This window comes from Diplotaxodon limnothrissa, linkage group LG15, assembly GCF_057381915.1.
Source record: "Diplotaxodon limnothrissa isolate DT_005_m linkage group LG15, D_limnothrissa_male_GT1.1, whole genome shotgun sequence".
Lineage (NCBI taxonomy): Eukaryota > Metazoa > Chordata > Actinopteri > Cichliformes > Cichlidae > Diplotaxodon > Diplotaxodon limnothrissa.
In genome coordinates this window covers 26,655,277-26,681,232 of record NC_140610.1, presented here as the reverse complement: position 1 = coordinate 26,681,232, position 25,956 = coordinate 26,655,277, and the positions used below count along the sequence as shown (strand labels likewise).

Sequence of the window (25,956 nt, the reverse complement as noted above, 5' to 3'; positions counted from 1 at the left end):
GGGAATGTGTATATGAGATTTCAACCACACGTGTGTGTGTGACCATCACAGAGTGAGAGAAATATCCTGTTTGGAGCTTCCATGTGCATCAGTTCCTGTGGGTCAAACACACCAAGACAGATCACTACGCTGACACAAATGGAGCAGCATGATCCCCAAAGTACGTGTCAGGTCCCCAAAGTAAAGCACACAACCTGAACAGGAACCATGAGGCAACAGCTAAGGCAACATTCAGCATCATTCAGCATCATTCATGAGTGGATTCCCCAAAGCGTCTTCCATGAAAGATATTTGTTGACTGTCTGAAAGATGTTCCAGAAAGCACTTTTCCCTGAACAACAGTAACCTTTAAAGTGGCTCCATTCACTCTTCAGCTCCTGACTACTGGGGTTTAAATCATCAGCTCTGTTCTGCACACAGATTCAGCACGGACGGTTCTGAGTTCACCGCACGAGTCAGCAGTGAACTCCATGCAGACAACGTTGTTCTCCTGCTCGTTTTAGTAAGAAAAAGTCTCAGAGCCTCAGCTTTTTAAAACATGTTGCTGGCATTAAAGGGAAAAACTTCTTTTCATTCTTTCCATTAAGGCTCTGCGTGTTCTTCAGTTCCACACAGTCCCAGCTGTCTGTGGAGAGGAGGCTGGGAACGCTGGGAATGAAAGTAAGAGTACTAATTGAGCTCAGAGTGAATGTGGCCAGTTTGAAGGAGAAACTCTGACATCACAGCTTTGGCGAAAACCTCCAAACTCCCAAAGAGACTAAAGATCTCTCCTCACCTGTTCTCTCAGCTCACCTGGAGATATAATGCAGCGGCTGAGACACTTTACCTGTTCAACTTTACCCTTGCCATTCGGGCTGACTCTGACTGACACAATGGCCGCACAGGGAGTACGCTGTGCTCGAGAGAAGGGGAAGTCCAGAGAACAGTGACATCTATAAAGCGGTCAAAACGAACCAGATTTTTTTTAATGTTAGTGGGAACAAAACAACATGTTGTGAAATTTGTTACAGACAAATTACTTCTCCTGTGGTTTTAAGATTGCTTTGGGTCTTTTTGTTTCACATGGAAACACAGTAAATTACTTAAAGATGGATTCAGTCCATAACACTAAACACATCATGTACACAGAGTTAAACTACAGCTGGAATTACATTAGTCATTCCTTTTGGCTGTCGCAGATCATGTGAGAGTGAAAAGTGAAAGGACATGTCCAACTGAAAAGTTTCCTAATCTTCTGACTGGCAGAGGGAGGGGGGGCACAGAGGGAGCATAAAATCAAACCTGTTGAGCATGCACGTTAGCATTTAAAGCTGCAATTGTGTAACATTAGAAAAAGGTGAACCAAGAAATTGGAAACTGAAAGCTTCCTCCTGCAAATCTCCTCTCTTTCCCCTCACTGTCCAAAGCTCCTCCTCCCCCACTCTCATAGGTTAGAGTCCTTTACTTAATCCTTACTTAATCTTAGTATCTGCGATGGACTTGCAGTTATTTTCATTCTGGAAATTCAGAAACAGGCGTGGCTCGCGTGTCGTGGAATGAACTGAGTTTTTGACGACATCAATAACATCAAGGCTTATGGATCTATCTGAAGTGGCCAACATAAAAAGTTTATTCATGTCACCTTTAGCCTCAAATAATCTTAAATGCAATGCCAGTAGCAAACGCAATATAAAGTTACTCCAAATGGCCAATATAGCTATTATAGCTGATATGTGGCAAGCTGACAGGGGTTAGCCTAGAACTGTAAACCACAGTCAAACAATAACATTAGAAATAACTTGATGAACTTGATGAACCTCGCTGTTTAACGTTATTGTACGCTCACATGAGTTAAGTCATCAGAGTCGGGCAGCCAAAACGTTACGCTTCTCTTGGATTTAACAAAGACGGCCAAGTGTTTCCATATTGCACCATCTTGCACACACCGATTTTTTTTTTAGACACAACCAGTATAACCAGTATAACCAGACCCCGTCCATCTACTCAAACTAACCTGGAGTTAACCTGGAATCAATACATCATTCACTGCACCGAAGCCCATGTTAACCATCTAGGATAATTAGTTAAAAAACAAACATTAGATTTTCCACTTTTAAGAGTAAAAAAAACTGGTGACTGTAGTTTCTGTGACTCCTCTTGTAATTATATTACTGCAATTTCAAATATCGAGCTTGTTCTTTGGGTTAATTTTGTGTTAATTTGTGCTAATCTGTGGGTTATACTCAACTGTGGTTGTTCACAGTCTCTGTCACAGCTTAAATATATAAAGAAGTAATAGCTTTAATATCCTTAGAAAACACATTCGAGTTCTGCCTGCTGGAACGTGTTTATTCTACTCCATGGATGAGTGTCAGAGCCTTCCACAAATGGTTTGGGGATATTATACAATTGTGCCTAAAGTAATTAAACTAAACTGTAGGAAGTGTTGCACCTCTCTGATTTTGAGAGCAGATGTTTAATGTGATCACAATCAGTAAGAGAGAGAGAGAGAGAGAGAGAGGTTCAGTCTCTTTGGGAGTCAGTCGCATTGTGTAATGTTGGGACTCAAACAGAGTGTTTGACATCCTCAACATTTGGTGTTAATTTAATGAGCAAACACAAGAAATCACATCAGTTACTCACTCTAATGTGAACCACAGAGTTAGCCTGGTGTTACTGTGCTCTTATTACAAATTCGCACAAATCCAAAATCATTAAACACATTGCAGATGTCGGCTCGGAAGCAGCCCGACACGGCGCGCTTGTTTCTGCACCCCGAGGCACCCTGAGGCCAAAATATGAATGAGTGGATTGAGTTTGAGCTCTCACTTATAACAGAGTATCTCAGGGGTGGGGAACAAGGGACGTGTATGACATCATGGCAACCAAACAATCACAGCACAATCACAGTGGCTGCTTTCCCAAAATGTCTGCTAGTGAAACCTTTGAACGTTTTCCTCTTTTGGATTAAAGACACCAAATTAAACATCATCTAGAATTTGGATTTCCAGATTAATTTTAGAGCAGAAGCATTTTGGGAAACCCAGATCAGATCACATGATGCTGGAAGCAGGAGCACAACCCTCTAATCGGCTTAGGCTTTACCTCCACTGGTCCTCCATTCTTGTTACTGGCTGGAATAGCTGTCTACACAGCAAACACAGAGGCACACACATCAACATCACGTACCAGGAGATATTACACAGGCTTTCATGGTAACAGTGACAAACCTGCAACAATCACGGAAAAAAGGAACTGATCTTCAAGTGGAGTCAAGTTTGCATGCAGATGGGTTTAACTGGCACTTAAAGTCTTTCCTTCAAACCGAGTCACTGAACAACTATTATGGATCATCCCGTTCATTAAATAGTGAAAGTGATTTAAGGATGTTCTAATTTATTCAAGGAGAAAGGTGGATTAATAACAGAGATTGTTACTGAGCAGGACGTTATAATATATAACTATGATGGAATCAAACAGGCCTTTTTGCTTCGGGGTTGTGATAAGCTACACTAACTTCCACAGTAGGGGGTGATTCAAGTTCCTTTCATCTTCATATTCAGGACAGAAAACACTGGAGTCTGCATGCAAACTTGTTTACTACATAGTAGTGCTGCGCAGCATAAGGGGAACATTTGGTCCACGCACTCATGCCTGCCATAGGCTACATGCTAACATATACAAGTGTTATTAAAGCAGTAAAGCTCTGAGGCATAGTATGTGCAGCGGTGTTTTCACAAAGAGCAATGGACTTCAGACAAGCTGTCTAAACAGGGTGGTGGTTTTCTTTTCAGACTAACTCACGCTGGATGTTTCTCCTCTCTTTGCTTCCATGTCCTCTCGGTCTCACAGTCTCCTCTAAGTAATTACTGTATGAGAGCGTTTGTGCTGCGAGGGCCTTTCTGAGCGGGTCTCACCTGTGTTACTATGTCGTTTGAACGGGTTGAGCGTCGCTTTAGCTTTGGAGGTCCAGTTGGCGGTGGTGGAGCCAAAGGAGCTGGAGGACAGAGACTTGCCCAGGTTGTCTGAGCTCACCTTCTTGGTGTTGTTGGTAGCTGTCTTACTCCAGTCTGCACGCGAGAAACAATCAATTATCTCCAGATTTTTAGAGACGATATCAGTGGGACACAATGTGTTGTAGGGTTTTTTCTTCAATGTTAATGTTCCTCACTTTTACTGAAGTTCAGTGTCAGACACAATTACTGGACCTCTCTAATAATTCTCCACATTTTTCTTCTAGAGGAACATGTACAACTTTAGATTTTGACTAAACAATTCACAGTCAACATGAACTATATCTGCACTATTTCCATTTTCAGGATTTTTGCAACTGAAGTTTAATTTGCTGAGATTAAAAATGTTCAGGATGTTTGAATAACACACATCTTGTCATTATGCATATTTAACCTTTAAACATTCCGTTTCCAGCTGTTTAGAACAATTCCCAACAACACCTGTTTAAATTCAGCTGGCCTGGAAAGAATGTGGACAGGTGGATGAAACCATTACAAATGATTCCTTCTTTTTCCAGTTAAATAATTCTCCAATGAGGGAGAAACATAATCTGTGGTTTTGATAACCCATCCAACTGTTGCCAAAACAGAGAAAAGGAAAATCCTGTCCCATCAGACTGAAGAGTTGCCAGCAGAACATAAAAAAGCAGGTCTAACTTTTACTTTCACAGCTTCTCAGGATGTTTTTAGGGAACCTGAACTGAGAGATTTTGGCTTTAACACAAACATGTATCATGAACTCATTCCAACAAGTTTAAAAAGTCATCATAATCTGGATTTTTATCAAATGAAAAATAAATTAAATAAAGCTTCGTTTTGAGTTGCTTCTTTCCAAACATGTTTTGGCTGAAACATTCAGAGATGTTTCTGTATAAGTGAATAAACGGATCTCACACATGTCCACGTGAAAGATGTGTTCACTCACTGAAAACCTTCACATGTTAAAGCGAAGCAAGGGCTGGAGCATCCATTCTCTCTCTCCTTTCATAAAAGCACTGCTGGCACTAAAGTGGAGCTCTTTGGATTTGTGAGTTCAATCACGTAAAGAGGACTTTTCAGGACACAACTGATAACAGTCAGTAAATACTGGATCTTTCGCCTGCTTAAAGTCATGAATCAGTGTCATGTCTACACATGACAGACATCTGAGGAAAGAACCTGTTTTAAAAGAAGATGAATAGTATCTGCCTCTGATGTCCGAAACAGGCAAACATCCAGCTCTCCAGGTTGTATTTCTGTGTATTTATGCATCTATTTTCTATTTTCCAAGCAAAACTTTATCTGTGGTTGGAGACTTTTGCACAGTAATTTTTTGGCATCAAGTGAAACTCAGTGATTTCTCTTAAATGAAATGGCACCCGGACAGCACATCCTGAGACTGAGCGCACCTGGAGGAGTTCCTGGGTTTATCTTTTTTATTACCTATGAAGCCGTGGCGACTTAGCTTTTATATTTTTAATAAAACGTCCTTTTATTTCTTTTTTTATGCTGCCGTGGGAACCTCTCTGGGGTCCGGCAGACAGACCTGAGAGGGGAGACATGAACTGGCCTTGACCTGAAAAAGGCAGACAGACAGATGGGATACCTGAGTTGTCTGACAGCTTGAATCGGCCACAGCAGAGGTATCTCTTCCACTGTTTCTGCACATTTTCTTTCAGGGCGCAGTGGAAAATAAATATGAAGAGGCCTGAAAACAGACAGATAGAAACAGAATGAGTTATTCTACCTCAGCAGACCTGCTGACAGGTAAAAATAACTGCTTGGGTCACTTTACAGTTATCGCCTCTGCACAAACCTGCTCTATAACCTTTTATCTTTACACATAACACAACTCAGCACACGGATTAAACATGTTCACACTATCACGCTATGCGGTCACTTCACCTTGCAGTGAGTTGAAGATGGAGAAGAGGTACATGAACGTCAGCTTGACCGGTCCCCAGGCAAAGAAAGCAAACCCCCAGGTCATTCCCAGCAGGAAGGTGAGGCTGATGGCGCTCCGTAGGTTTCGGAGAACCTGGATCATAGCAGGAGAGAATTTTAAAGCGTTAAACGTTCCCTCCTTTCCTTGTCTCCTTAGTTTACTTCCTTTTCCAGAAGCAGACATGAGAAACTGACAGAGCCTTAAGGCTGCTGACACCTGTTATGATATGGTTGTTATTATATTGCAGGAATGTCAGGGTTAACTTTTAATTCAGAGAGTTATTACAACCGACAGAAAGTTTTTTTAAATCATGAAACAGTCTTAGTCCAGATCACTGGGCATGAGTACAGACCTCTTTCCGCAGCGTGCGGTTGCTGCGTTTGCCGTTGCGTCCGCAGATCTGCAGCATCACCACGACAAACATGGCCATGTTGAGCAGAAACACCAGGCAGAAGTAACCGACGCAGGTGGTGTAGAAGACGGCTTCATTGGTAATCCAGCAGCTGACAAGGAAACACACACATGCCCGTTCAAACTATTAAAGAGGGATTTAAGGTTTTTTCACACATCAGCCACTTTATTATAATGAAACTAAATCCAGCCTTAATCAATTTGAGATGCAGTAAACTAAAACGAAGTGAAAGTGCACTGGTCATCCCGTTATAGCAAACCCTGAGGACTGAGGGTTGCTTAAGGTGAGATTTTGTGCAGCTGTTCAGTTTGATCGTTTTTGCGAGTTTTGCAGGATAACAGACAGAATCAGCTGCAGGAGCTCAAGCACGTCAGCGCCATGCACACAGCAGTTTTTAACTCGAATCCTGAACAACTCGTTGTCCTTTCATCATAAACTTGGCACCATGGAGCAGTTGTGCTAACGATGACGCCTGCATGTAACAAGGCTTTTCTTTTGTTAGCTAACTGACTGATTAAGCAACACTCTGATAAATGAGTTATTCAGTGACTTAATCAAATCCTGATTTTTCTGACAAGAAATCATCACGTCCATATTTAGTGACGTGGTTTGTAGACCTGTTATTGAGATTCTGGGCACACTTACAACTTTGACCCTCCTTTGTATTCTACTGCTTTGTATGCGTCTTTTTCCACCGCAGCGACAATCACAACCAGCACAGCAGGAAGACCTGGAACACACAAAGCACGCCGTCCGCACGTTAACGTCAGTCTCCCGGGTCTCTTATACTTGCATCACAATCACAGACTGAAATGGCATCAAACTGTTTTATCTTGTAAATTAAACCCACGTCCTCATATCCAGACAGAAAAGTATTCAACAATTATCTAACGAGGTAACGGCCTCCTTTTTTTAGTTAATTTTTTTGTGCATATCAGCGCCATTTAATCCCAAACAGCTCATAGAAATTAAAATTGCATCTCCAGTCTCAGGAGGATGATATAAATCTCAGAAGATATTTTCTCGGAGGAATGTTTGGTACGCTGGTGCACATCTGTTCAGGATAGTAAAAGGTTTACATGCACTTAGACCTGTCTGTAAGAGATTATTAATCATATTCAACAGGAATGATATGAAGCTGAAGCTGTGCTGTGTGTTTTTGCCCTGAGACACCCGCAGCTTCACAGAGTTCCCGACCAAATCCACCTCCAAACGAAGACTTGACTTGTGCACAACAGTAGGAGCTTCAGTAATTATTAATCATAAATTATTCTTGATGCAGAGAAATGCTAAACCATGTTGGACACTTTTACTTTATTCATGATCTTTTGTTGTCTTTGTGGGTCTGTGTGGATCATCAGTGGGCGACTCACCCCACCCCACGATGCAGAACTTCAGGATGTACCGGCGGATGTAGGTGTTAAAGACTTTGACCAGAGCGATGTACATATGGACCGATTCTAGCCCCATCCAGGTGAAGGAGGTCAGCAGAAAGTAGTGGAGAAAAATGGCCACAGCCTTACACAGCCCATCGTTTTTCATGGTGCTCAGCCAGCTGTCCAGCAGGAACACCATGTTGAGAAACAGCAGGGATGTGCTGAGGTTCATCAGGATCTTTGACGGGTAGTCACGTCGCAGTTTCCTGTAAGGACAAGAGGAGGAAAGCACAAATTTCTGCGTGGTTACATTCTGATATTGTCGAGAAATATATTTGCTGCAGTTTTTTCCGAATATTCTCATTCAAGTCAAAGCCGCATGCAGTAGCTGAGAGTTTCTCAAGTTTCTCTCTGGTTTCCTGCTCCAAATTTTTCTGTGACTTTGAAATTTATTGGTGATTCACAACATTCGAGCTGAAAGCCTTCAGAGCACCGTGAGCGTGACCCATGTGCGCTCCATTTACCCAACACAGAGCTAAAAACACACTAAATGTCTTTATTCATGCATCACTGACATCACTGATAAAAGTGATAACAGTGATGCACGCAACCCTCTGTCCTCCACACCATCCCATGCCTCCTTTTCGGAGTACAGGTGTTCACACCTGGGACAACAGGCTCTGCTGATTAGTGTCGTTTGCACTCATGTAAACCTGGGAAAGATGACGGTTTGGGTTTAAACAGATTCTGTATAAACAGCCTGCACTTTGAACAGTGATGCTTGGCTCTGGGATTTAAATGCGAAGCCAAGAGAAACAAAGGAGTGGCATTTATATCACACTGTTTTAGTCCTTCTGTCTCTGCAAAGTGCTTTTACAAGCTTAATGCAGCTTTTTAAGAGCTGAAAGAGAGCGATCCATGCTGCTTTTACTGCAAACCCAGAGGTCACAGCACTGGAGCCAAAGGACATGTCGTGCACATCTGTGAGACACCATCAGCTCCGACAGAGCAGCGGTGTTTCACACTCTGGGAGGAACAACTCAAGGAAACTACAGATGATGGAAATCTAGACTGTCTTCCAACACTTTGTGTAGTTCTGCTTTAACAGACTGACTCGCTTTTGTCACCAAAAAACAATGACATCATTGATGGAAAACACGGATGAGGAGAGACGATAGCCAGGCACTGGAAGCTGGAGGGTTCATACTGCAGCCGAACCGTGGACTCACTCGAAGGCGATGTACGTGAGCAGCGTGGCAGCAGAGAAGATGGCGGAGATCCCGCAGCCAATGTAGCTGATGAAGGTCAGGATATTGTTGTTCTTTTCATCGATGGAGGGCGAAGTCTGAGAGATGTCCTTAAGAGAGAGACGGCAACGACTACATGAATGAAGGAAATGCACATGAACAACAAAGAAGGCCAGAGGGCAACTATGGAGACCATCATGACCACAACAAAAACATGAAAGGATCCACACAACGTGACATGTATGCGGCGCCCGTGCCAGGACGTCAGTGTGACAGGTGTGTGAGGACAGCTCGGACACACACACTCACAGGAACACGGCGGTCTTACCAGGAGGACACCGAAGTGTGTGAGGTGGTCGCACAGGCAGATGGTTTTGTTGGCGGTGGATTCGGTGGAGTTTTTTTTGCAGCCTTCTTTGCTCCAATCTCCAGTTCCATCTAGTGGTGACACAGAGGCATTACAGCAAAGTCACCTCAACACAAAATGAAAATGTGTAATTAAACAGATGAAAAGATTGATTTCTTTCTAATAATAAAATATAATATAATAAATGTGTTTTTTTTATAATAAATAAAGCACTGCTCGGGATTCAGGAGCTCGAAATATTTCTGCAAAGTTTGAGGGCGGCTGCTCCGAAGCCAAATATCTGTATTGAGATAAGACTGCGCACAAACGTCCTCTTCAGTAATTACTGCAGTACTTGAATCTGTTGGTAATACGGCCTGAAAAGCTGCTAAATTTACCAGAATTTTCTGCTGAAAGAGCAACCAGACCAGAACGTCAAAGTAAAAGTGCAGCAGGACGGAGGTGTGACGAGCTGTAACAGCTGCCGACTCCCTTCTCTGCAGATCTGAGGACCAGTGATGAACTTGAGGTGAGTGATGAGGCGACGGACAGACTTACCGTTCTTGGTGAAGTTCCAGAAAACGCAGTCCAGAGTCCCACGAGCCTGAGAGGACAGAAGAGCAATGACTCAGCAGCAAGTTCAAGTAAGCAGACAATCAGAGCCACTCGTGACCATCACACCTGGCTCATTTCTGCATGATCTTCTGACACTGTCATTTCAAATCCTTCAGCACATCTCCAGGAACTACATTCTTACTGACAGTTTCAATAATATGGATTATTAATGTTAATAAATGTATTAATTAACCTCAGAAAAAGGGGAACATGAGAAACATAAAGGTCATTTATATGAAACAGACAACACAATGAAGCACAGGTCAAAGAAAGGAAGTGAAAAGAGTGACGCAAATATATAAATAATGTGTATAAAGTCCAAAAATGGAACAGAGAAGAAAGGAAAAAACGTGAACGCTCACCGGGTCAGAGCGATGAGCGATCTCGATCCTCACTGGGTCTCTCAGGTTGTGGATGGGGACGTTCACCACGCTGCTCGCCACCACGTAGCTGATCAATTCATTTTCTGCCTTTTTCTGAAAAACACGTCATGTTAAGACACCCTAAAACATCAGCCTTTGTGTGAACGTCACACCGTGACCTCTGACCTGGAAAAAACTGGGGCTGTTGAAGAACATGAAGCTGATCCTGGACGGTGTGTCGGCTTCGGCATGAGAGACTCTGGACAGCAGAGAGGCGGGAAGTGTGACCTGAGCTAAAGGATTCGGCCGCTTAGACTTAAAATCAATCTGAGAGGGGACAGGAAACAGTCAAAGCTAAATCAAAAAACACAAATCCACCTTCTACAGGAGAAAGTTTTGACTTTCCCAGCCATTACCTGTGGGTCTGACTTATTTGGAGACATGAAGGCGCTGAGGGTTGTTTCGTTGAACATCGTCGTGTTGAGGGCCAGAATTCCCACAGCCAGATTCTTGGAATTGATCTGGATGGACGGACCATCAAACTGGATCTTCTGCACCAGCTTGTCCACGGTCTTCAGAGCTCTGCGGAGGAGGAGAGAGAAGCAAAGTATTTCTACGATGATTTCAAAGGGAAGCAAAACCAGACAGATATTGGTGAGAAACACAGAGGTGGCGTTTAACACGGCTGACTGAAACGCAGCTGAAAATGATCATGTTTGAAGGTGATTCATGTGAAACAGACTCAAACATGTGAGTCTCGTTTAAGTTTCAGTTTAATACTGAACTTTCCGTCCTGCCAGCAAACTTTGTGGCTGAGAGTTCATTAAGCGGCAGAAAGTTTCAACACTCTGACTACATGCTAGCTGATTGCTAGCTGATTGGGACACGGCCTCCGCGCAACTGAGGGCAACCTGTCGGTTCCGGTGATCATGCTGAACTGTTTTGCTGTTGGAGGTCAACTGTAAGTAGTTGTAGCATCAGCTGGTTGCCCAGAGGTTGAGCATGGAGCACTCTGCAATCTCCGAGTGAACTTTTGGTGGAAGGCGGCCTATGTCCAAACTGCTGCGGTCTCTCAGATAGGTTGGTGAAGCTTTGCAAATAATGTTCATGTGATTAATAAATACACACAAAACCATCACATAACAACCAGTCTGAGTCGGTCTGCACAACCAGTACAACCTGTCTATGGTGAAACTCGCTGCAATAGGAGGCTAAACTCAAGTTTTATTCCTATGCAAATGTTAGGTACTCATCCGCTGCTGTCACAGAGCAGTTAAATCTCCTACTTTCAGAAGCTACTGGACTCTGAATTTAAATGCTTAATGTAAATTTCAGTTTAAAGTGAAAAACTTTGTATGGAGACAGCAAATGATTTGCAGTTTTCACCGATTTATTCCAGTTAATCATCAAATTATCAGAAACTGATGATCCAAACTGATAGCAGACTCTCCACCTTATTCTCAGTTTATCGTCATCCTGATGCTTCAAAGTTTCTTTGCTAACTGCTAATTTTCACAGACCTGGTGACATTTGCAGAATTTCTCCAGTCACCCTTTCTTCCTGGTGGTGTGTGAGTGATAACTTTACATTTTTCAGATGTTTTGGTTACAAAATTAAGATTTTAGCAGATCAACCATCACATAACAACCAGTCTGAGTTGGTCTAAATTGTGACATTACCAATAAGTTTGATGTGTCACATGGCCCTCTTCCTACTTTAAAAACAAAAGTTGTATCCAAGATGGCCGACTTCTAAATGGCCACCATGGTCACCACCCATCTTGAGGAGTTTGCCCCCCTCACATATACTAATGTGCCACAAACAGGACTTTAATATCAGGTGGGCAGAGTAAGAAGTCTGTACTTGTCTGAGGCTGCCGGGACTGTAGCTGAGCCACTCATGACGTTGGAGATGATGGTGACGATGCTGGAGGCTAACGTGAAGTTGATCTTGGATACGTTCACTAGTTGTTCCACCTTTGACACCACTTTAGACACCTGGACACGGAGGACAAGGAGGACAGGAGGACACGGAGTCACTCTCCTGGTCACAGGAGGCTTGAGCGAACAGATGCCAGTGTAAACACTCACCTCTTTCTCATTCAGCTTGTTGTTGGTGAACGCTTTGAGCTGCTCCGCTACATCAGATGCATTTTCTGCTCAAGCAACACACAAATGGTTCCATTTTGTCACTTTCTATCACAACTTTGTGATATATCACAGATTAAAACACAAATTCAGGTTCATTTTCCAGTTCTGTGTCATTTCTAGTCTATTGACTTATAATTCAGGTTTAAAATAGTTTAATGTATAAATTCTTGAAACTGAACAAAAATCTATATCTATTTGTCAAAAATAAGTGAAAATTAGAGTTTCATACAGGTCATCTTAATATTTTTGTTTTTCTTTTACAAATGTCAGATTTACTCACAGCAGCTTTAAAAGTGAATGAATATTTCTTTATATTTGTGAATTTATGTTAAATTAATTCTGCATGTTTGATTTTGCAGGATTATGGATCCTGATTAAATGTTATTGGAAGAAAAGCTTTTATCTTTCATAGTTCATTGTGAGATATTTATATTCAAACAGGTGTGAAAAAACATGCTCAATTATGCTCAGAGACCGTATGTCAAAAAGAATAGGTAAATAAGTATTTGATATATGAAGCGAATTATTTGCAGAAATCATATATGTTACATATTTCAAACCATACCATTTTGGGGCAAATCAGAAACGGATGAGCAGAAAATATTGTAAAAATGTGACCCAGCTTATTATCTGAAACGCACAAAGAGTGAATAAAATGTTCCCACACTGGAAAATAACATTTTTAAATCTGTACTACGCTGTGGTCTCAGACTCTTTAACTTTGTTGTTAATACTTTTATTCTGAACTGCGGCAGTTGGAATAAAATAATTTAAAATCATGTATTTGCTTTTTTATTCATGCAAAAATAAAACAACTCAGATATTCAGCTGTCTATGTTTTTTTACACACAAAGCAAATGATGCATTGTTAGAATCAACGGTGTCGGCACGCCACGTCTACAGTCCGCTGTCAGATTGACTTTGTGTCTGAGCGTACCTGCTGACACTTGGATGGAGTCGATATCAGTGCAGTTGCTGCTGTCTGGATCTGACCAGTACGATGAGTAGTTCATCGAACTGATTAAACTGGGAAAAGAAGAGGTTATCGATAAGACATATAATTACTCAGCTTAAAGAAGTAGTCCTAAGTAAGATAGCCGGCACTGCTGCAGGCAGGTTTTGTGGAGGAATGTGGAGGAAGTGCTTAAATATTCAACAGCTTAACAAACCCAATCCTGGTCGCTCCAAACACACAGTTCAACATGCAGTAAAGGTAGTTATAGCACTCTCTGACTTTATCAGCCCACCCATCCGCCCCGACCTCCTCCCTACACTAACTCTATGACAATAACATCGCCTACTTCCTGTTTTAAGATGGTGAAGTAACATTTAAAGGGTTCAAATGGGATTTTAGCCCTGGTGTTTGCGGTCCGGAGTACGTGTGCAGCAGCGCTCTTCAAAGGTCCGACTGCTTCGTTCAGACTTTATCATTGAGTCTGCTCAACAGAAATGCTGCTGTGGAAATGTGTGATAAAAGGAGAAGAATAACCAGAACTTTAGCCCCACTGACTCCACAGTTAACCCCACTAAGGACCACTTCCCTCTGAGAATTTATGCTGAGGCACTCGTGGGCGTCGGAAGATGTCCTGCTTGTCATACTAATAAATCATAGATCACCATGAGGTGTATAACATTACAGGAAGATGAATTAAGTCAATAAATCAACATCAAATGCTGTTTCACTGAACACCACAGTGTCTCAGAAAGATCTGATTAAAACCACAGACTCTAACAAAGAAAAGATATGAGCTGCTTTTACTGCTGATTTTATCACAGTGGGGGTTCTTAAAATACATTTTGGGATATATCATGCAGTCTTGATTAATGACTCTCCCCAGAAACACGAAAACCTCACAATGATCATGAGAACAAAGTGCCTACAAAAGATGGATATGAAATAAATAACAGTTCGTGAATATAAGTGCAAATCCTAATATTTGCCTTGAACTTGTGCAAACGTGCTAGTTGCAAGGATGATGAAGGATTATTGTCAAGTGGAAAATAAGAATATGGAGCTGGAAATATTGCAATCAAATATTCGTGTTTGGCTGCATTCAGCTCATGTTTTGTGTGTGTTCGTGTTACCAGGTCCTCCATTTCTTGTTGGGGAAGCAGGGCTGGTACTCAGTAACGGTCGGTCTGGTTTCAGGCCAAGGCGGGTCGTACGGGCAATTTTCTTTAAGCAGAAAAAAACAGGAGTGATTTCACAGTTTTGAAGCAGACATACATTCATATAATGAAACAGGAAAAACATCCAGGGCACAGAGTGATCAGAGAAGGCGAACAGACAGACTTTAGACAATAAAATCCACAACAAATCAAATCCAGAGAGTTGTGTGAGTGATGTGCAGAAACCATACTTCTTTATTATCTCCGGTTCTTATTTTTCTGTGTTTAGCGTTCAGTGTAACCTTCTCACCAATCTGTTTGACTTCCACAGAGGCGCTCTGGATCTCCACACCCTCTGACACGCTCCCCTGTCTGAGCCGGGCAGACGCATCATCGATGAGGCTCAGGTTCTTGTTGATGATCTCGGTATAAACCAGCAGACCACGGCACTCATAGCTGCAGCAAAAAGAGACATGCCAGAATGACCTACCATCCTAAACACCTGACTTCTATGAGGTGGTGAGCACATAATGACAGGAACCTGCAGAGTTAAACAGAGTCATGCTACCTGCTCAGGTTTCCTGCAGTCTGTGGACTCAGCTGAACACTGGAGAGGGAAAAGAAGAGAAGCAGCAGAGATGAAAGACTACAAATGATAAATGATGCATGAACACAGTAAAGTACCTGCAGCCAGGAGGAAGCACATAAGTCAGACTTTTACTGTTCACCTCAAAATATGACCCAGGAGCGCAGAGCCTTACTGCTCAGCTTCAAACACCTCACACATCTGCACTCGTGCTCACAGGAGCAGGACAGTAAACTTCATCCTGGCGTGACCTGTCGCTCTCACAGGTCTAACTGTTTCTAACCATTTCTTTTTTCTCTCCTTGGTGTAGCTCATCTTTTTAGCTATTGTGAAATGGCTGAAAACGAGCACAGACCCAAACAGCATCACCCATACAAAAGCACCTTTGCCCTAGGTCGTGTGCACTTTGTGTGATAGCTGTTTGCAGGATTACCTGATGTTGCCCACGTAGACTTTGTGGATCCAGTCCTGAAAGGTCTGATTGAGCTGTAAAAATAACAGATCGGGTTTGAAGTCTGCTCAGCACTGAATATTAAACTGCCGCATTGGTGTGAAGAAGAAACTTTATGTACCTGCTTCATGAGTAAAAACTGTTCCAACAAATCTAAGTCATCGCTTGTTCAGGTAAAGGTGAGTCTTGCTCCCGACCTCTGTATTCTCCTAATCTTCATTTCTTTAAGTTCAGCAGCTCAGAAATTTTTTTCACTCCCATGTTATCTTAATTCAGTCTTAATTAAATAAAATATGACTTTAATCTTGTTTATCATAGACCTGGAGATGAAGTTTGAGTTCTGTTCAATAATTCTGTGCCAGTGTTTTACTGAACTCATGTAGTGTGGCTGTTTTGTCTCCCTCTCCTGGCAGTGAGAGTAATTGCACACTTGATCTTTTTGTTTTTTAGATATTCTGACACTTTTTGTTGTTTCATTTTTATCTGCAGCATCATACACTTTCTGCTAGCTGCTGTAGCTACACCACCACTATGCCAGTCAACCAGAGTAACCAGTAAAACCATCACTGCCAGTGCAGGGCTGCTGCCACAGACATTAAACTATGTTGTACTGAGACTTCCTTTTGTTTCATTTAAGAAGATAATAACTGGAAGCGGTTCTGAAATTTTAGGTTTTTTCTGTGTTATGTTTTGAATAAAATACATTTTACACAGTTTTTTGACTTTGTATTGAAAATCATATTTTAGTATATTTCTACGTTTGATAAAGTTAAGCTGCTCAGAGCTTCAACTAATTAAAATTATGAAAGAAAATCTAATGAGGTCTGTCGCTGCTGCCACGGTTACGCTCACTGAGGTCTGGACATGGATGAATAAGTGGAGTAAAAACTCACCCAAAGAGCCACGGCTGATTTAAGCGTCTCCCGTGTCGTCTGCGATCTGCTGTCATCCACCACAAACTCGAATCGGTAAAACTGCTCATCTGCAGACCAAGGTGAGAGCACAGGAGAAAGAAAGAAGAGCACTTCAGATTCGATGTGCAACAGCTAATTCATACCGAGCCTGTGGCACATAGCAGGAGACGGCCCGAGCGGTTTGAGCTGATCGAGTTATGTAAAAATCTCATTTTGAAGTAAAATGATGAAAAATGGGAACACACCGCCTGACGGACAATAACGTCGGCGCTGAGGGGAGAACAGTCATTCCCCTTTCTTTTTTCAAACTGCACAAATCAAGGAGTTGAAGCAGGATTTGTGCAATTTGAGTCTTTCTCAGGATTGTTTGACCCTTTGATCTGCGTTCTCACAAATCCACCTTAAAAAGGAATAAAGAGCACAATTATGAAGCAGGTACGTTAAAGATCTGTGGAGAAATGTAAATGTTAAAGAGTTTTGGGGTCTGAAACTTCCTGTAAAATTAATTTCTTGTTACACAGACTCATTTAACTGAGTTTTTGTGTGTGTATTGATTTCCTTAAAAACAGATACGTGTAGAAAGTAACGACTAATGGAATCAAAACTGATTAAAGCTTATAAAAAAAGGGAAAAAAGAAAAAAACTTTTTAACGCATACTTTCGGTTTCAGAGGAGGCACATCTAAGCTCTTCCTTGTAGGGCCCTCCATGCTCCTGCTATGCTTGACACCGGCCACGAGATGTCTCTCTAATATCTCTAATTGTTAGTAAATGCTACTGACTGGAAATGAGACCTCCACTCCATCAGGTCTGGAGGGAAATCCTGCAGGCTGCTTATCTTTGGTTATAAATATACTTTTCAGAGTTTCAGAGTGCCGCTGATTGATTTTGAATATTTGATTTGATAGCAGAAAGTAGCATGCGGACGATGCGAAGCACCAAAGCAGGATGCCTCCACCAAGAAGCTGCACGGACTGAAAAATGAATATAAGAAAAGCAGAAAAACTATGTAATAAGAAAAGGTGTTGGCAGTTATCAGAGAGGAAAGGAAAACAGGCAGAAAGTAGACTACAATCCCTTTTTTCACTACAAGTACCAGGCTAAATACCAACATCTGATTGGTCAGCTAAACTCATGGTTAATGAACTACAATGAGCCAGAATCACTTTAAACCAATCACGAGTCTCAACTTTGATGGGAATCCTGCCCAATCACAGCATTTGTACTGACATCTATGATTCGAACTACTGACCTGCTCTGAAACCCAACCACCTGAAGTGAGTATTCAGTCTTAAAGTCTTTGTGTTTTTAAACCAATGCATTGATATTACAACTCAACCAAAGACTGACCCATAACTGACTGTACAACAGCTGAACATGTCATTCTGAGATTATTCTGATTATTCTATTATAAGATTATCCGTTACTGGCAGCCAGAGCTTGGTTTCTTTGGGCCAACAATGATATCAGCCGGTAAGGTCTGAATCACTGTCACCTCAGATTAGGGAGGAAGTTGAATGGGGACCAGTAATGTTCTTCAGAACCAAAGAGGGCTGGTTGAATGGAGTTGGTTATGGGAACACTGTGAGGTGGAAACACCACAAAAACACTTAATAATACGGACACAGGTGTCCGTATGCATTTGTAATGCTGCTCAAATCAAAACGTTCTGATTCAGATCCTTTAAAAGACTTGAAGACTAAATACTGTATTTCTGCAATTTTGTAATATTACTGATTATTTATTTTTATTTTCTATGACAACAAAGTTGTTGCTGCATAACATACTATTCCCCGATGGCAGTCCACACTGACATGTAAAAAGAAAGCGTTGTTTACACCGGCAGGGCAGTGTGGGCCTGATGGATGGATTTGCTGTTGGGGATCCCAGACTGGGGTGCAACGTGGCTTTTTTGAGGCCGCTGCTGCTGCCGGCGTTAGCTGATGGACTGAGAGCTCTGAATGGAGGTGTAGGAGAGGAGATCTTTGGGGTTATGAGATGCCAACCACTGGCAGCTGCTGGAGGCGTTGGGGAAAAGTTGAGATTGTTGTCTTTGATCTTGCCAGTGCCGTGGTCTTGGTTCACGTCCCCCTTCATTAAACCTCCTGAGCTCTGGTTCCTGCTGTGATTCGACACATTTGGACTTGAGTTCAAACCTGGCTCTGAGGCGGTTAAATTTGACTTTGCTGCTGCTGCTGCATTCACGAGCACCGGCACTGGCCTGCTGCCTGTCATACTGCCCTCCGACACATCCAGACTTCCTTTTTCTACGAGTGCACTAGCATCTTTAGCTGCTGTGATGTTGGTCATCGCAGCCGGCGCCACAGGAGAGTCTCGGAGTGCCACAGCAGTGGTTGAATTAGACTCAGGTATATATTTAAAGCCTGCTGTGTTTGTGGTGTGGTTGTCTCTCCCAGGAGGTGAGAGCTCATCAAGCCCAGAAATGAAGCCATGATTTGTGATCTCGATAGAGAAGCCAGTGGGGGATCTGGAGGTGGAAGAGGGGGTATTAAGGTCAGAAGACTGCAGGGGGGTTGGAAGAACCAGAGCAACATTCGGTTGTGATGATGTAGCAGAACCAGGCTGATAACAGGATTCAGAAATAGGACAGGGAGTATTCTGCATATCAACAGGAGATGAGAGAGAATTCAGGGCAGATTGTGGAGTTACATGCTCATTAGGGTGATGGCCTGTTACAGCGCTTAAGATTACAGGAGCTTTGTTGCTCACAGGTGAGACATGCTCATTAGCAAAGTGTATCTTTGGAACAACATCTGCAGGGTTAAATGGAGCAGAGAGATGTGATAATCTCCCACCAGCAGTTTGCTTATTTGAGGCCTCAGATATCAAAACGCCGACTAACGTAGACTCATTTTGTGGCTGAGAGTGGTTTGTAAACTGTGATAAAACCTCATCCTGGTTAGGAGAAATAAGCAGGCGTGACTGGATGGACTCCATGGAAACTTGACCAAAAGAAAGAGATTGAGTGTTTGAGATAAACTCTTCAACTGGCTGTATGGTGGGTCTTTGTAAGGACTGTGCTGCTGTGGGCTGCAGGAATCTAACAGTAGGACGAGTGGGTGACAAGGACCCAATTTCTGTGTTCATCATGCTAGCAGGTGCTGCTGGCCATGTCGCCCGGCTGGGGAGGAGAAAGGAGGATGAAAGGGTGGAGACAGAGGGTGAGACAGGAGGATAGGTGTAAGACAGGTGCTGAGATGGAAGAAGAAGTGAAACACTTTCTACGAGAGAAACAGAAGATGACATGGAGGGCAAAAGGACAGGAAGCGAGGGTGTGAAGAAACTCAAGATTGGAGATTGCTGCCGTGGCCCCCTGGTGTTAGCCCCCTCGCTCAAATTGAGCCCATCACTCCTAAAGTTCTGAGTGTGTGCCTGACTGTTAGAGTGTGTGGGCAGCTGTGTGTGTGCTGAAATGTGTGTCTGGATCAGACGGCCGGGTTGTACAGTATTAGCTCGTGTCAGGCCTGAGACGTGTGCTAGAGCCATCCCCGGAGCGTGCCGGGGGGCTGTCACACCAAGCTGTGCACTTGAGCTGTCGCGGTGTGCCAGCATCTGGGACGGATTCAACAAAGGCGGAGTGGAGAGACTAAATCCACTGTCATAGCCAGCAGGGGCCTGCGAGTTGGTCCGAGTGCCAGCAGCTCCATTCACTTCTCCCTGGTTGTGTAAATGTGAGACTGCATGATGCAGCCTCCAAGGATCTCTGTTAACAGTCGGGCTGGAAGAATCTCTCTCTTGTGACCCAGACAAAGATTTCTGAGTCAGAACGGTTTCCTCTCCCATCATCCCCTCTGTCTCCCTGATGGAGTCGGTAAATGAAGGGATGTGAGAGCTTTGAGTTAAAAGGAAGACATTGGAAGATGATGTAGAAGAGGCAGAGGAAGAGGGCGGTTCTTGCTTTCCTTCAATATTTGCCCTGAGCAGAGCCAGAGTGTGATCATGGCCCCAAATACCAGCTGTTGGCAGCGAGGTCAAGCCAGTGTCAGTGTGAAGCACTGAACGAGTTTCTATCTCGCTCAAATCTTTCTGATGAGAATGAACTAAAAAAGGTCTGACTGACAGGCTAGCTGCATCTGAGGATGGCCACAAAACCACTGACAAATTTAGCTCTGATACAGGAAACTCTAATTGTGACAGGGCTGGACCAAAGTCCGGCACAAGCGCTGCAGGACTGGATACCAGAGCCTCCACAGATAATCTTGAGGGAGTTGGGTTAGTGTGACTAAAGGAGTTATCTGAAAAATCTTCTGCATGGGTTAATGTATGTGATCGAGTATCAGGGGACAGGTTGTGCACAGTGGAGGGCACTTCATTTCTGTTAGCTTTAGATAAACCACTAGAGGACTTTTCTGCAGAGTGGTATTCAGGGTGCAGTGCACTATCAACAAAAGGAGACTGAGATTCAGCTGGGGCTTTAGAAAAGAGAGGAAATGACAACAAAGATGCTGTGTCAACCGTTGAGTCCTCAAAGTTCTTTTGAAGATTCGAGGACAGAAATGACAACACAGACACTGGCATGTGAGCAGTTTCTGAAAGCCTTCGCTCTGCAGGCTGGGAAGATGATGGCAGGAGGAGGGAGGGGTACCGAGGAGCAGCAGAAGGTGGAAAAGGAACCAGGGTGGGCCAAAGGGGATCAGAGGCCAAGGGAAGGGTGGGGCTGAGTGGGGAGTACTGGGGTATGACGGTTTGAATGGGGGAGGCATGGGCGGAGGTGGCTGTAAATTCTAACTGAAAGAGAGAAAAGGGAGAAGTAGGAGGTAGGATACTGGATGAGGAGTAGTGAGGGCTCTGGAATGGCTCGTGAAAGGGAGGAGATGGAGGGGAGAGAATGGATGATCGATGGGGAATGACGTGCACAGAAGACTGTATGTGTGCATGTGCGTCTGTATATAAATTGTTAACCAGACTACTGCTGGCTACAGCTAGTCCAGCTTTACTGCCCAGAGGGTTTAAAGAAAGTGAGGATATCTGGGCCTTGTCTTCCTTCTGTGGCACAAAAGAGGAAAAGATTTGTTTGGGGAAAACCACCTCGGCGAGGAAAGAAGGGGAGCTTAGATGTGCCATCGGCAAAGAAGGTGTTGGCTGCATGAAGAGGTGGGATGAAGAGGAGGGAGGAAGGGAAGACGGCATTGCTTGCAAACTCAGTCTTTCCAGTTGTGCATAGGAACTTTCCTCTTGTTTCTGTCCACTTGGACCGCTGCTCTTTGGAAGCTCGTGGTGGGTTTGAGCTGTTGTCAAAGTCTGATTAAGAGTGCTGATGGATGTTTCTGGTACCAGTAGGTCTGGTGAGTGATCTTTAAAAGGCTTGATGCCTGCTGCTAGGATGCTGAGCAGGCTTTCTGAGCCATTATGGAAATGTGTTTGGGTGAAAAAATGTTCACTTCCTCTTTCAGAAGGAGTTGAGGGTTGGATGAAAAGGTGGGAAGCACTTTGCGGGTCTGAGTTTCTGGCATCAGGTCCAGTATTGGGTTCTTTGGATAAGGCATCAAATTGATATAATCTATAAGGACTCCTTTCCCCCACAAGTTCAGTCATGTCATACATGAATGGCCCAGAGCCTGATGAATATTCATTATCCGGTATCTCCTGATCTGTCAGGTTACCCGCAGCAGATGTTTGGATTTCACCACCACTCATGTTCAGGAGTGACCATGATGAAGCAACAGGTTTGTTCTTCCTAATGCCAAGTGCTGATAATGATGACAAAAACAATGACGACGATGATGACAGTGGTGCTAGCCCAGCCGCAGCTAATGCCTCACTTTTATTCTGCTGCAGAGGTGACCCCTGAGGTGAACTTGAAGTATGAGATTCAGGAAGGAACTTTAAGTCCTGAGTGGTGGTAGAGACCTCCGTTTTGGAGGTTGACTGGTGAAAAGTTTTTGGTTGGGACGTAACAGAAGAAATATTTAGATGAATGGTTGCAGGCGTCGAGTCTTTCAACCCATCTGTGTCTTTGAATCCAGTCGTTGGTGTGAATTTAAGCCTGGCTGTGGATTTGAGATCAGCTAATGGAACAGCAGGTTTTGTGATGTGAATCTCCACCCTAGGTGGTGCTTTAGTGGTAGCTTGATGTCTTCCTCGGTTTGGCCTCTTCCTCAAAGGGGTTGAAATGTACCCCAGGGAAATCTTGGATCTTCGATACCGTGGAGGTCTTTGGAAGGGAGCAGGGGGTCTGGGGCGGGTAGCTTCAGATGGACCAGAGGAACCAGGGACTGAAGCTAAGAATCTGGATTGATGAGCTGAATGATGGGGACTGGGGGTTTGAGCGGGGGGATTCAAAGGACTGGACGTAAGAGATCTATGAAGAGAAGCTCCTCCAGGAGGATTGCAAAAAAACGCAGACCTGGTTTGCCTGATTTTGTGGACTAAAGGAACTGGATGTCTAGGGGTTTGGGAAAAAGAGAGTGCAGCAACAGTAAATCCAGAAGTCTGTCTTCTGAGGTAACCAGCTGGCCAAACAGTCAGGGACCTGGACTTCAAGGCCATTGGCTCAGGTTGCTGAAGCATAATTTGAGTCTCCTCCACTGTCACCGGGATATGGCCGATCGAAGCAGATGTAATTATAGTGAAAAAGCAAGTTACATACAATAAATAAAGGTAAAAAAATGCATTTCAAAAATAAACCACTAATATAGGACACGATATTTTTACATAAGCCATCTCAACATCCTTCAGTCACAGACAGTATTGTAGGATTGTACAGTGATTACTATGTCTGTAACAGCGATATGAAACAAAGGAGTGCATGAACCATACGAGAAGAAACCAAAGCAAAAGATATGACATGACTATAACTAGGTTAGGCTGATTAAGCAGTTAAAGAGCTAAAAAAGGAGAAGGAAACAAAAAAGACCCCCAAAAATAAAGTTTCATGGGCCTTAGATCCTGCAGTGCAAACACACAGCTATTAGCAGAAAAGCCTCACATATTCCACAGGAATGATGAGGATTGGCTAACACTGATCTTGGTTTAAGAGCTAGACATGGAAGTGTGAATGTTACCCCAGGAAGAAGCAGCAGGAACAGCTATGTTAGTCTCTGGTTGGTTAGTAGTCATGAACTGCAGCTGGCCAGATGTTTCTGGAACAGTGTGTAGAAGAAGAAATGAGAGTAGGGACTAAAAGAATTAAACATGCTGGAGAAGAGTAAGAACAAATCAATGTATTATTAAAAGACGAAGCCCGAGGCCTAAAACTATCCTCAACAGTATATGACAATCAAGATCTTAAGACACAGGAAATAAAGGCCAAGTCCAGATAACCAGAATCAACTTTTTGGGGACACGTTTATGTTTATAAGAGCTGAGGCTGTGGCACAACAACATCCAATCATATACAGTTTCTGTATCTGCTGCATAAATACTACTGTTAAAAATCCATGCAGTTAGACAGTGACAGCATTATTCATGCCAGTTTTGGCAATGGTATTACTGTTCCTCTTACCATGCAGGGTGGGGTTAGTATCTGGATGGTTAGTGGTAAAAGATGAAACAGCTGCCGTGCTGCTGGTTGGCTGTTGGGCTACAGGAAGTAAACAATCACAGATTATCAGTCATCTGAACTGACACATGCTGTCGCTACATCGCAGCCTCATAGAGCTTCATATAGAAATGCCATATTTCTGATGTAATGTGGTATCAGTGATCAGTGTCACAAATAAACTAGAAACAAAGACAGTGATTAATATGAATACGTCTGTTGGTACATCCTTCCTGCTGTCGCCAAAAAAAGCGCGCATGATATATGTTATGATGCCAGCCGCTGCATGTTGTGACCACATTACATAAATCAAACTAAATTCTTTGAGCTGAACATAACACGTTAATGAGCATGAACACCAAACTCCACCACATGTGGAACAAACTTCCTTTGTGCTCCATTGGGCCGTCCTTGTACAGTAACAGGTGAGTGGCCCTGCAACCTGCAACCATCAAAGGTCAGACAAGCACAGGGCCTCACAGTGGACTGAACGCACCCAGAAAAGTTGGTGTGAACGTACCTGTGCACCCTCAACTGTAGTCACAAACGAGCAGGTCACAAAATATCCAACAACAGTAAAATAAAGTGTAAATATAAACGTAAAGTAAAGCTGTGTTTTGAGGCATGGCTTTTATTGTAAGGATTAAAAGGCAGCTATTGAATGGAGCTAGCAACATATGAACGTCTGTATTAGATGTCGTCGGGATGTTTGTGAAAAAGAGCTGCTTTTTGGAGGGAAAACAAAAAAACAGTGACACTGACAGAATAACAACTGATTCAAAATGCTCACAGTGGACTACATCCTATATTAATGCGTTCAAAATGCATCAATATGAGAACAACAGCAGGTAAAACAAACCTAAACTGTGGAGACGTCAATACGATGCTGTATGCTTTATTGTGCTTTAAGTTGAATTTAAGTTTTGGTTTTTTTTTTGATTAGTTAATAATTCAGTAAATCATGCGAAAGCAACTTCTCGCTTTGTATCTGTGAAAGCACCCACTCACTTCAAGGCAGTGAAAGGCCTTAAAAGCCACTTCTTCTTCTAACTACCCGTCATTACAGCACATTCATGAAAACATAAAAACCTCACTCAGTGACAATTTATACGAGTTTTTCCACATGTGTAAGTTTTCTCTCCTTATTCTAAGACTAATTTGAATCAAATCCATTACTGGATTGTAAAATATGACTACATAATTATTTTAGTTTATAAAAACTACAATATTTTGAACTTTGAAGTCACATCATTTGGGAAAAAAAGTAGTGTTTCGTGTGATGGTTACAAAATCCTGTGACCATTTACCATCGTGTCCACTTGGATTTGGGTTTTAGCAGCAGCTTTTTAATCTTTCTTTAAAAAAAAGATTAATTACAACAAAAACAGCTGTTAACAGAGTCATAAAGAATGGCAGCTACTGACAACACTGTATATGAAGATAGTGTTAGCTACCTTACCATGTGCTGTGCTGCTGGATGCAGAAACATTAGTATCGGTAGATGCAGAGGTAGGAGCTCTGGTGGTGGTGGTGATGGTAGTATTAGGCAAAACTGATTAGATCAGATTGGATTATGTCAGTAACACAAAAGTATCTTGGATTCAACGACACATTAATGATGCATTATGAGAAATGTGAAACTTGCTCACTGAACAGGTTATTCTAACACAAACAACTGTTACCACTCACTGTTGAGGTCAAAGGTCGACTGCCAGAACAATAACTGGTACAGAAATATTCTATCTATGCTGTTTATCTAACACCACAAATACCACTGATTAAAGATTAAATGTTATGTAGTCACAGGAGAGGTAAACTTTTAATGTTAGGAATGACAAGGAATTGAGTCGTAGAATTCACCTGCATGGTTAGCAGGTAAAGACTAAACTGTTGTTGTCCTGCTGGTAAGGCTGCATAAATCCTGTGAAGATTTTCTTCTTCATGTGACTGTCTGCAGATACAATAAGCTATG

At 42.8% G+C, this 25,956-nt stretch overlaps 1 protein-coding gene across 1 annotated transcript in view; it reads right to left on the bottom strand.

Annotated features, from left to right (window-relative positions):
* Nucleotides 1-25,956, bottom strand: part of adgrg6 (adhesion G protein-coupled receptor G6) — a 96,319-nt gene that overhangs the window by 10,738 nt on the left and 59,625 nt on the right. The window contains exons 9-28 of the mRNA XM_085373299.1: nt 16,464-16,552; nt 15,553-15,605; nt 15,102-15,140; nt 14,844-14,989; nt 14,510-14,600; nt 13,362-13,450; nt 12,365-12,429; nt 12,138-12,271; nt 10,691-10,856; nt 10,461-10,601; nt 10,275-10,388; nt 9,856-9,901; nt 9,280-9,389; nt 8,934-9,061; nt 7,702-7,970; nt 6,974-7,058; nt 6,269-6,419; nt 5,877-6,009; nt 5,578-5,679; nt 3,897-4,049 (exon numbers count right to left, since the gene is read on the bottom strand). Coding sequence (XP_085229425.1) covers nt 3,897-4,049; nt 5,578-5,679; nt 5,877-6,009; nt 6,269-6,419; nt 6,974-7,058; nt 7,702-7,970; nt 8,934-9,061; nt 9,280-9,389; nt 9,856-9,901; nt 10,275-10,388; nt 10,461-10,601; nt 10,691-10,856; nt 12,138-12,271; nt 12,365-12,429; nt 13,362-13,450; nt 14,510-14,600; nt 14,844-14,989; nt 15,102-15,140; nt 15,553-15,605; nt 16,464-16,552 — 2,304 coding nt within the window. The remainder of the gene's footprint in view (nt 1-3,896; nt 4,050-5,577; nt 5,680-5,876; nt 6,010-6,268; nt 6,420-6,973; nt 7,059-7,701; nt 7,971-8,933; nt 9,062-9,279; nt 9,390-9,855; nt 9,902-10,274; nt 10,389-10,460; nt 10,602-10,690; nt 10,857-12,137; nt 12,272-12,364; nt 12,430-13,361; nt 13,451-14,509; nt 14,601-14,843; nt 14,990-15,101; nt 15,141-15,552; nt 15,606-16,463; nt 16,553-25,956) is intronic.